Raw genomic sequence first — 12,203 nt, forward strand, 5'->3', positions numbered from 1 at the left:
ATCTAGACATCTTTCTACTTATTTATTTTACTGTTGTTGTTAAGTGTTGTCAATTCAGTTCCATTTCATAGGGACCTTATATAGGGTTTCCCAGGAGAGGTTGGTGAGTTTGAACCACTGAACTTGTGGTTCAAACAGACTTTGCGCTCCATTGTTTTACCTTTACCCCACAGCACCACAACCTTGTAAACTCCTTGGGGGAATTCTGCTCTGTCCTATAGGGTCACTGTGAGTTGGTATGCAATCAACAGCACACAACAACAATTACACTGGGTTCCATTTCAAGCTGTAGCTAAGGACACCACATGCATATACTTAGAGCTGATGGGGAAAGTGCCAAGTGGACAGGTATGCAATCTGTAAATATACTCAATCTCCCTGCCTCTCCAGGCTGGTTAACTACGAAGTATTACAACTTCACAGAGATCCTTTCTTAAAAATGTGTCTGAAATTCTTTAGGAGGAAAATTAGCCCTTAAGCAGCAGTTGTATTATTTTAAAACTCCGTAAGTTTTAATAAAGGAGCTCTGGTAGCGTAATGGTTACGAATCAGGCTGTGAACCTCAGGGTCAGCAGTTCGAAACTACCAGCTGTTCCACGGGACAAAGAGGAGGCTCTCTGCTCCCATAAAGATTTACAGCCTCAGAACCGACTCCACGGCACATAACAACAACAAGTTTAATAATTGAGTATAGCTTAAGGAGCTCTGGTAGCGTAGTGGTTACGAATCGGGCTGCTAATCTCACAGTCAGCAGTTCGAAACTACCAGCTGCTCTGCAGGAGAAAGATAAGGCGTTCTGCTCCCTTAAAGATTTACAGCCTCGGAAACCCTGTACAGGGTCACTATGAGTCAGAACCGACTCCACGGCACATAACAACAACAACAACATAGCATAACTTAACCTTTTCTTTTTGCAAATCAGAATGCTTTTACCTTATACATTCCAATGGGCTCCACTTGGGGGTATATGCCAGGAGGGAACAGGTGACTGCCTTTCTTTATAGCCTTTGACGGAAGGCTCTCCTTACTCCAAGGCTATGGGAAATTGTTGTTTCACCATCCTCACAATTGTTATTATGTTTGATTCCATTATTGCTGCCACTGTGCCAGTCCATGTCGCTGAGGGTCGTCTTCTTTTTCACTGACCCACTATTTTACCAAGCATGGTGTCCTTCCCAGGACTGGTCCCTCTTGATAACATGTCCAAAGTATGTGAGACAAAGTCTCGCCATCTTCACTTCAAAGGAGCATCTGGCTGTACTTCTTCCAAGACTGATTTGTTTGTTCTTCTGGCAGCCCATGGATTATGGAAATACAGTCTTCGTATTTTTTCATTTGTTTTATATAATATGTTTAAAGTCCTAATCTAAATTGACAGAATTCTAAAGGAGTTACTAGATGGTGCAAATGGTTAATGTGCTCAACAGCTTGCTGAAACAGTGGTTCGCATCCACTTAGAGATGTCTTGGAATCTATTTCCAAACAAATCCGCCATTGAGAACCCTATGGAGCACACTTTTACTCTTGAGACCCTTGGGGGTCACCATGAGTCAAAGTTTATGGCAACTGGTTTCAGATTAGAAAGATGCCCTGTGGGAAGAGAGTAGTGGAATGGCCGGGTACAGGGGGTTCATAGGGTGCTGTTCGGAGGGCTGTGGGACTAAAGCCCTGATTCCTCCAGAACCATTCCATGGGATACTTGCCATTAGCCTTTATGCACTGTGTTTTCTACCTTCTCACATCATCACCCAGCCCAGAATGAGTGATGGCCAAGGGGCCATGAAGCCCAAAAGGCTTGAGTCCTGCAGAAAAGCTGACAGCGCGACTTCATAAGAAGAATTATGCCAAGACATAATGATGGCCCTATAGGGGCCCTGAGTATCATGGTGGATCAAATGTAAGACCAGCAGTACAATGCAGGAAGAAATGTAGAAAGGGCTTTTGCAACTCTGAGTTGCAGTGTCTACGTTGACCCTTCTTCTGAATTTGTCTCCTAGGATGGCAATATACCACTGCTTCTTGCGGTGCACAATGGCCACAGTGAGGTCTGCCGCTTTCTGCTGGATCATGGAGCAGATGTTAATTCCAGAGACAAAAATGGAAGGTACCGCAGAATCAGACAGAAACCATACAACTTCAGTGATGACATGTCTTCTCAAAAAATCATAGCTATATTTTAAATGATTTCTCATAAAGTGGTTTTCCATTTCTTCTCTACCCCCGCCTTTTGATAATTAAGAAGCTGTTTTGACATTTAAAGCAAATGTTTTTTTCTCAGACCTCTGTGGGCATCTTTGCTAGCTGTGATGTGATTGTTAAATAACACTAAAATGAATAAGCCATTTCTTGTGGCTCCTTATCATTCAGTTCATTATCCTTCTGAGTAAATAAAAGCAGACATCTTGGTGGCTTTCTAAAAATAGTCGTAGCAATGTGCCAGAGCAAACAAACAAAAAAACACAAGCCCATCGGCAATGAGTGAATTCACATTCAGAGTGCCTCTATATGTTGTTGTTAGGTGCTGTGGAGTCAGTTCTGGCTCCTAGTGACCCTACACACAACAGAACAAAACTCTGTCCAATTGGTCCTGCTCCACCCTGACAATTGTTACATCTGAGTCCATTGCTGTTGCCAGTGGGTCAGTCCATCTCCTTGGGGGTATTCCTGTTTTTCACTGACCCTCACTTTAATCGTGCATGATGTCTTTCTTCAGAGATTAATCCCTCCTGATATAACATGTTCCAAGATTGACAGACGAAGTCTCAGCATTCTGGCTCCTATGGAGCATTCTGGCTACACTTCTTCCAGGACAGATTTGTTTGTTCTTCTGGTCGTCCAGCATGCTTGAGGGGGAGAAGGGTCAGACTAGTGCCAATCAGAGTGAATTTCTTCTTCTTATGTCAAATAATATCAAAGATTATGTTTGGTATATAGCATAAGGTTTAATATTTTGATTTGATCTGAAATTTTACAGAACAGCCACTTCATTTCATCTTTAGGAGCCCTGGTGGAACAATAGTTAAGCACTGTGTTGCTAACCAGAATGGTCATTTGAACCCACCAGCAGCTTGTTCTGCTCCTGTAAAGACTGTTGTTGTTCAGTGTCGTCGACTTGGTTCTGACTCATAGCAACTCTTTATAGAGTTTCTGAGCAGTGACTGGTGGGTTTGAACCCCTGGCCTTATGGTTAGCAATCTAATGCCTATCCTACACCACCAGACCAGAACCTAGCTGTGGAAGTGCTATAGAGGTCTACTCTTGTCCTAAAGGGGGGTTCACTGTTATCCTGATCGGCTTGATGGCATATAACAACAATTTCATCTTGGTAGCATTCCATTATGGATTCCCCAGAAGATTAAGTGCTGCATTTAATCTCCTTTCCACTGTTTTTAAGACAAGGTAGCATGAATTCTCAGGAGAATCCTTTTGTTGGTACTCAATTGGTGTCTCTTTTTTCCTTTAGAACTGCTCTCATGCTGGCCTGTGAGACTGGTAGCTGTAACATCGTGGAAGCCTTAATTAAAAACTGTGCAGACTTAAACCTGGTTGACTCTCTTGGACACAATGCCTTACATTATTCCAAACTCTCCGAAAATGCAGGAATTCAAAGCCTTCTAGTATCAAAAATCTCTCAGGATGCTGGTATGTGAAAGAAAATAACCAGTGTTGTTTTAATTTCATCCACTTGAATTTCCCCAAAGGATAAAGGAATGTGTGCAATATGATATATTTTATTATTATACTTAAATATCTTAAAGAAAAATGAAGTGTTCAAGAGTATACATGTATCCCCACCCAAAGTAGATATGAGTCATTGGAGTGCTTACAGTTCTATTTTTTACTTTACTTCTACAGATTTAAAGACACCAGCAAAACCAAAGCAGGTATGTATCTTTGAGGGAGGGGATTTTTTTTCTTCTTCTTTGGTTATGGGAATTTTTAAATGTCCAGATCAAACCACTCTTTGGGCCATTAGCAACGTGATACTTATGATACCAAAAATACATAAGGACTGAAATATGTGGAAAAAAGAGAGAATTGTTGTAATAAGGTAGCAAATAGTTCCCAGATGATTTACCTAATTTCGAAAGCATCTAACTTTAAACTTGCTACTTCTGTCTCTTTTGCCAAAATGTACTAATTCTTCCTACTGGTGTGAAAATATTTAATGTGGCTTCAGCTCTGAGACAGAATAACAATATTTCAAATACTTGAAATATCATCTAGAATACAGATTTACGGCCATGAAAATGTTAGACACTAATGAAAGTAAGAGATTTGGGGTGGGTTTTGTTTTATTTTTTTCTTTTATTTTGATTGAGGTTTTTTTAAAAAATCTTAACACATCTACTGTTTTGAAAAGTAGAAATTGTTTGACACACTTGCCCTGTTATTTTGGAATGTTTTCTAAAGAATATTTTGTCTATCTGTTTATTTTATTAATGATGAAATGTATGCTTAGATGCTATATTTATTTATTTATACATCAAGGTCCTTGAAGAAACAATAAACAGTAAATACTCAATATTTGATTCATTAAATACTGTGGAGCCGTAGGGTAAGCCCTGGACCTCACGGTTAGTTTGAACCACAAGGTCAGCGGTTCAAACTTATCTCAGAAATTCTATACAGGGTCACTGTGAGTCGGAACCGACTCAACAGCACTTAATAACAACGTATCATGTATTTATCCAAAACCTTCTGAAATAAGGTTCCTCTCCCCCGCCCACCCTCCTATAGTTATAGTCTTTAAGGAGATATGGAAGAAATACCATCCCTTTTCATTGAAATAAGAGGATCTGGTGGCATTGTGGGACAAGGGTTAGACTACTAACTGTAGAATCAGTGGTTCAAACCCATCTGCTGCTCCATGAGAGAAAGATGAGACTGTCTTCTCTCATAAAGATTTACAGTCTCAGAAGCCTTGATTAGGGTCACCATGAATCAGATTCAACTCAATGAAGTAGGGTTTTGGGGGTTGTATTATGAGGAAAAGCTAGACTGTGACTGTATCTTAGGTTCTAAATTGCAGTAGATGACTCCTCATCCTCTCCTTTTTCAGTTCTCCATCATCAACTTGATCTGGTTTGTCTTGTGTTTTTATTTTCTTGCTCTTAAAGTGTGGGCTACTGGAAGAAAACTTGGAGCATACATAGTACTTATTTTTATGTTGATAGCAGATTTCAGATCTTGATAATGTGAGAAATGCATGAGCTATTGGGGGTGTTTCTCATTTGTTTGATGAAGCTACGGCTCACACTTTACTAACCTGACTAACCCACCTCCATTCTTTGGACTGTGATAACTTTCAGCATGATCAAGTCTCTAAAATAAGCTCAGAAAGAAGTGGAACTCCAAAAAAACGCAAAGCACCACCACCTCCTATCAGTCCTACCCAGGTAAAACCCAAACCAACAATCGGCAACCAGATAAAAACAAAGCCATCATTCTGTCAGTGGGTATTCAGGTCAAAAAAGGAATATTTTAGAGGTTCCCTTAAATATATATTTTAAAAAATTTTTGTAAGTGGTTTTTAATTGCAAATTGAAATGCACCATTTTGGTTATTAGTATGGAAATTATGATGTTGACTCTCATCTGTCAAAAACTACATAATAGAATGATAGCTTTTTTTTAAGTCACAAGAACATTTCTCAAAAATTTGTAACAACTATTTTTTTTTTTTCCCATAAGACCATGAGCTCATTATTTTTTTTTTTAGTTCTCTATGTTAACAATTCTAGTGGTGGGTGAGGATGTACAGCAGCAAGTGAGACAATTAGTTGAAAATTCATCTTTCTTGGTTTCTGAAAACATTTACCTTCATATTACATTTAAGACTGGTTAACATTAAAAGTAGTTTTCATTGCTGCATTCACAGTGTCTGCTGCTTAAAGCTCAGAAATCTATAAAGTAGCAAATTATGACAGGCTAGGGCACTACTTAAAAAACCATAAACCCATAAACTTCAAAGGGAATGTAATTATTCAAATGGTAATGACAATTAATTTTAAATTCATTTCAGCAGATTCATGAATAATATTCTCAATCTGCAATAGATTTTTAATAGATTCTTTTAAATGGATTCTAGTTAATATTGAAGCAAGGTTGCTTTGTGAGAATCTTCCAGCTTTTAGAATGTGAAGTAGCTGAATTGCATAGAAAAGATGTTGTGCTTGAATTAACTAAAGTTAAGGAAGGAGCCCTAATACTGAAGCAGCTAAGCACTTAGCTGATGATCGAAAGGTCAGTGGTTCAAACCCACCAGACGCTTCATGGATGAACGATGCAGGAGTCTGCTACCCTAAAGATTTCATCCTTGGAAAACCTAAAGGGCAGTTCTACTTTATCCCTAAGGGTCACTTAGTTGGAACTTTACTCCACGAAATGGATTGATTTGGGTTTAAAGATAATTATTGTTAGACCTGTATACATTTGTCAAGTAAATTGATTCTTTAGTACTACAGAAGAAAATGCTTTGCAAAAAAAATTTTTATTGATGGTTTTCACTTTGTTTTTCTAGTTAAGTGATGTGTCTTCTCCAAGATCAATAACTTCAACGCCACTTTCTGTAAAGGAATCAGTATTTTTTACTGAGCCATCCTTTAAGGTATATCTTTTCTGTGCTCAAGTTTATTATTGTATTTAAGATACAGGGTAGACTAACTTTCTGAAGTAATATATGGGTGCTTTCAAAAGTTTGTGGAAAAATGGAGTTTTCCCATGAACTTTCGGAAACCCCATCATATAATACTAGGCAAAAGGAACTATGTTCCTGGGTCCTGGGTCATTATTTTACAGCCTTTATCACCAAGAAAGATCCCTTGATTACTCTTCCAGGTATGGGCCACATTTTGAAAAACAAGAGGATGAGCGAGTTGTATTTGTTAACTAGGAATTAATGTTTTTTGTTTAAAAAAAAAATGGTCAAGATAAGAATAGGCCTGCTTAATATGGAGGTGATATATAGCCAATCAAAAGAGAAGTAGCTTTTTGTTTTTCTCTGAGATCATATTTTTTTAATTAAAGTTGTTACAGGGGAAAAAAATGTTATCTCACAAGTAATATGTATTGAATATAGAAAATTTTAAAACTTCATTATATGTTTATTCTACCTCTGAGGATTCATTAGGGTCCTGCGGGTAATTGGTAAATGTTTTAAGGAAATAGGAGAATGTTTCAATTCAACATCTGTTTATTTAACAATCACTGGGAAAGTGTACTAGGGAGGAAAGTAAAATTTTCATTGTTAAAATGAAATATTCTAAATGTGTAATTACTCTTTTCCATTTGCCAATTACTAAAGATAATTTTCCTGTAACCTGGAGGCACATTTATTTGAACAATATTCTATCATATCATTTCCCTCACTTCAACTAGACTATAAGAGGAAAATGCTTTCAAGGCAAGGCAAAGAGGTTAGTAGTACCCTAAAATGGCTGTGGTACAAAGGGAATAATGCATTCCAGAGAATAATATCACAAATTAGGATTTTCAGACAGAAGACTTCCTTTTTCTATTAAACAAAATAAAATAAATATGACACCAATTTAGGGTGATGAAACTTAGAAATGGAGGAGCCATGGTGGCACAGTGGTGAAACACTTGACTGCTAATCTAATGGTTGGCGGTTCAAACCCACCGAGCAACTTTGTAGGAGAAAGACCTTGCAATCTCCTTCTGTAAAGACTACAAGTAAGAAAACCATGTGGGGCAATTCTGCTCGGTCATGTGAGATTTCACGAGTTAGAAATGCTTTGACAAAACCCAACAACAACAAAATTGGGAAGACTGCAAGTACCAGATGTTGGTGAGGATGTAGAAGAAATGGGACTCTTAAAAGAGTTTAACAGCTTTGGAAAACTGTTGGGCAGTTTCTTTCAAAGTTAAACATTTATCTTCTACATGGTCCAGTCATTCCACTTCTAAGTGTTTACCCAAAAAGAAAAAAAAAAAAAGGCATGCCTACATGAAAATTGTATACGTATTGTTTATACGTGCTTTATTTAGAGGACTGTAAAAGTGAAAACAGTTCAAAAGTCCATCAACAAGTGAATGGGTAAACAAAAAGATAAAAAAAAAACTCATGGGATGGTCGTGGTTATGTGCAGTAGAGTCAGTTCTGACTCACAGCAACCCTATATAGGTTTTCTGAGGCTATAAATCTTTTTGAGAGCAGAAAGCCTCATCTTTCTCTGACAGAGAGCTGGTAGTTTAGAATTGCTGATCCTGAGGTTAGCAGCCCAATTCATAACTAGCTACCAGAGCTCCATATGTAACAGCATACTGTTGTTTGTTGTTGTGTGCCGTGGAGTCGGTTCCGACCCATAGCGACCCTGTACAGGGTTTCCGAGGCTGTAAATCTTTACGGGAGCAGAACGCCTCATCTTTCTCCTGCGGAACAGCTGGTAGTTTCAAACTGCTGACCTTGCGGCTCGCAGCCCAATTCGTAACCACTACGCTACAGCATACTACTCAGTAATAAAAAGAAAGAAACTGCTGTATAAGCAACATCACAGATGAATCTGAACATGTTCATACTGGATGTTGTTGCTGCTAAGCATTGCCGAGTCGGTTCCAACTCGTAGCAATCCTCTGTAGGGTTTCTGAGGAGCAGATGGTGGGTTTGAACTGCCAACCTTAAGGTTAGCAGTCCAGTGCTTATCCTTCAGTGCCACACCAGAACTCCATGCTCAAAGTAAGAAGCCAGATAGAAGAGTTCATACTTACTGAAATCACTGCGTCTGTAATCATTGTAAAGAATGGTTTCCTTGGGAATGAGACAGAGGAGGATTGGTTGTGATAAGCACAGGAAACAACTCAAAGTGATAGAAGTATTTTGTATCTTGGCTGTAATGTTGGTTTGTATATATCTGTCAAACCTCCTTGATTGTAAACTTAAAGGGATAGAGTTTGGTCTGCCTTGATATGGTTGAAAAATCAAAATAAATATATTTTAAGTGAAAGGAGAGCTCTTTGTAAAGATAAAGAGTTGCCAATAATAAGCCACGTTTAGTATTTGGACCTTTACAAAGAGTTATTTTGCTGAAAAATGATATCTCTTATCATTGCATGTGGCTCATCTAGATGGAACATTAACTTCTGGCAAGTCACTGTATTTCATTTCTTTCTCTTAAAAATATTTGTTTACACTATTTCATTATGGAATGAAAGCCGGCTTTGAAATTACAAGACACTTAGCAATATATTAACAGCTATTCACAGGGAAGGGATTGAAGGAAATTTGTAAGACATCAGTGATCAATTCAGGACCATAAACATTTTTATTCATGAAGTTACCTCCATTGCCAAGTCTTACTTATTACCTTTTCCCTTAAAAAGAGAACAACATGTTGCTAGCTGCTAATTCAGGAAATAGTAAAGCTAAAAAGTCTACTTTTAGTATATTCTAACCAATGTATAAGCCAGATAGTTATAGCTCCTAGTTGACTCTGTTATGAAGGAAATTATTTGCCATTTCAGGTTTCAGAATATAACCCAAAAATTAGTCATTCAAGAAAATTATTGAAATCTTAAAATAGATCTCTGTTGTACTCACTAAATGACACTTGTGAAAAATTCCTGGAGACTCTATCCTTTGGAGGATCTCGTATTTTAGAAAGTATACATTTAGTACATATTTGCCATGTTTTTTCACTTGTATTTTAAAATATCCCAGTCCTTTCTTAAGGATCTCTAGATGTTTTTATGATAGGGTGATACCAACTCTGGCCTGCGTAAACCCAAGGAGAAAAATCTGCTTAACTCGCCTGTCCAGATTACAGTGAGGAATACTCTTTTAAAAGTCATGTTTGTGTTTCAGCAGGCTGAGATCAGCTCTATCCGAGAAAACAAAGACAGACTAAGTGGCAGCACTACAGGTAAGAAGAAGGGACACCTGGCTGTGTTCCTTGGACCAGTCTCTAGCCCGTGTCCAATGAAAGAGAGACAAGACCATGCAGAAAGGTCGCATCGCAGAGCTGCCAAGAACAGACAGACTGATGCACTCCTCACTTCAGGGGCCCTTAACCTAGGATTGAAGGCATCGCTGAACTTCGATGTGAAAAACTGCATCTCTTTTCAGTTAGGAGCCCTGGTGGTGTAGTGGTTAAGCACTCAGCTTCTAACTAAAAGGCTAGTGGTTCAAACCCACCAGCTACTCCATGAGAGAAAGCTGTGGCAGTCTGCTTCTGTAAAGATTACAGCCTTGGAAATTCTATGGGGCAGTTCTACATTGCTCTGTTGGGTTGCTATTGAGTCTGAATTGACTGGACAATAGGTTTTATTTTTATTTATCTCTAATTTATTTCTAATTTATCTTTAGGAGTCCTGGTGTGGCGCTGTGAGTTAACACACTAGATTGCAAAGTCGCTCTGAACTACAAGGTCAGCAGTTCAAGCTCACCAGCTGCTCCTTAGAAACCCTATACAGGGTTGCCATGGGTTGGAACTGACTTGTCGGCACTTAAACACTGCAACAATTTCTCTCTAAGGAGTGCTGGTGTGGCCCTGTAGGATAAGATCAGCAGTTCAAACCCACCAGCCACTCCATGGAAACCCTATACAAATGTGTCAGAACCGACTCCATGACAATTAACTACAAGAAGGAGCCCTTGATGGCACAACAGTTAAGTGGGTGGTAAGCTTCTCTGAACCCACGAGCTGGTTTGAACCCAACAATATATGTTGTTAAGTGCCATCGAGTCTGTTCTAACACACAGCGACCCTATATCATATTTCCAAGGAGTGGCTGGTGAGTTTGAACCCCCAACCTTGTGGTTCAAACCAGTCTTGTGGTCAAGTGCTTATCCTGGAGTGCCACACCAGGATTCCATCAAAATCTGAGGAGCATTCTGGCTCTACTTTTTCTAACACAGATTTGTTTGTTCTTTTAACAGTCTATGGTACTTGTAATATTCTTTCTCAACAACGTAACACAAATGCATCCATTCTTCTATAGACTTTCTTATTCAGTGTCCAACTTTCACATGCATACGAGGCTATGGAAAATACCACGGCTTGGGTCAAGCGCACCTTAGTCCGCTAACTGCCATCTTTGCACTTTAGGCTTGTGCAGCAGATTTGCCTAATGCAACACTTTGTATTCTTGACTGCTGCTTTCATAAGTGGTAACAGTAGATCCAACCAAAATGAAGTCTTTGGTAATTTCAATCTTTTCTCCATTTATCATGATGTTATTTATTGGTCCAGTGGTGACAATTTTGGTTTTCTTTACATAGAGGTTAAACCCATACTGAGGTTGTGGTCTTTGCTTTTCATTAGTATTTTAAGATCTCTTCACTTTCAGCAAACAAGGTTGTATCATCTGCATACTGCAGGTTGTTAATGAATCTTCTACTAATCCAGCTGCCACGTTCTTCTTCATATAATCAGGCTTCTTGGATTATTCGCTCAGCATACAGATTGAGTAAATATAGTGAAAGAATACAACCCTGGTGCGCACCGCTTTCCTGATTTTAAACCATTCAGTGTACCCTTGTTCTGTCCAAATTGCCTCTTGATCTGTGTTCAGGTACCTCATGAGCACAATTAAGTGTTCCAGAAAACTCATTTCTCTACATTATGATCCATAGCTTGTCATGATCCATGCAGTCAAAAGCCTTTGCATAGTCAACAAAGCACAGGTAAACATCTTTCTGATATTCTCTGCATTCAGCCAAGATCCGTCTGACGTCAGCAATGATATCCCTCATTCCACGGCCTCTTCTGAATGTGGCTTGCATCCAAAGAAGATGGCAGTTTCCTGTCAAAGTACTGTTGAAGCCATTTTAAAATTATCTTTAGCAAAAATTTCTTGCGTGCAATATTCATGATAGTGTCTGATGATTTCCACATTCCATTGGGTCACCTCTCTTTGGAATGGGCACAAATATGAATCTCTTCCAATCAGTTGGACAGGTAGCTGTCTTTTTAAATTTCTTGGTATAGATGAGTGGGTGCCTGCCATCTTTGGATGCTTTCTACATCATTCAATATTTCACCCATTGTTGTTGTTGTTAGGTGCCATCGAGTTGGTACCGGCTCATAACAACCTTACGCACAGCAGAACGAAACACTGTCCGTTCCTGGGCCAACCTCACTACTGTTGCTACGCTTGAGTCCATCGATGCTGCCACTTGGCCAATCCATCTCATTGGGGGTCTTCCTCTTTTTCTCTGACCCTCCACTTAACCAAACATGATAT

General features: G+C 38.9%; 1 protein-coding gene across 2 annotated transcripts in view; it reads left to right on the plus strand.

Annotated features, from left to right (window-relative positions):
• Positions 1–12,203, plus strand: part of RAI14 (retinoic acid induced 14) — a 94,466-nt gene that overhangs the window by 62,032 nt on the left and 20,231 nt on the right. Inside the window, exons 6-11 of one of the 2 annotated variants that reach the window (XM_006875379.1) lie at positions 1,998–2,104; positions 3,464–3,642; positions 3,856–3,884; positions 5,313–5,399; positions 6,523–6,609; positions 9,826–9,880. In XM_006875379.1, coding sequence (XP_006875441.1) covers positions 1,998–2,104; positions 3,464–3,642; positions 3,856–3,884; positions 5,313–5,399; positions 6,523–6,609; positions 9,826–9,880 — 544 coding nt within the window. The remainder of the gene's footprint in view (positions 1–1,997; positions 2,105–3,463; positions 3,643–3,855; positions 3,885–5,312; positions 5,400–6,522; positions 6,610–9,825; positions 9,881–12,203) is intronic. The other variant, XM_006875380.1, reaches the window with a different exon arrangement.

This window comes from Chrysochloris asiatica, unplaced genomic scaffold (genome assembly GCF_000296735.1).
Source record: "Chrysochloris asiatica unplaced genomic scaffold, ChrAsi1.0 scaffold00324, whole genome shotgun sequence".
In the NCBI taxonomy this organism is placed as follows: domain Eukaryota; kingdom Metazoa; phylum Chordata; class Mammalia; order Afrosoricida; family Chrysochloridae; genus Chrysochloris; species Chrysochloris asiatica.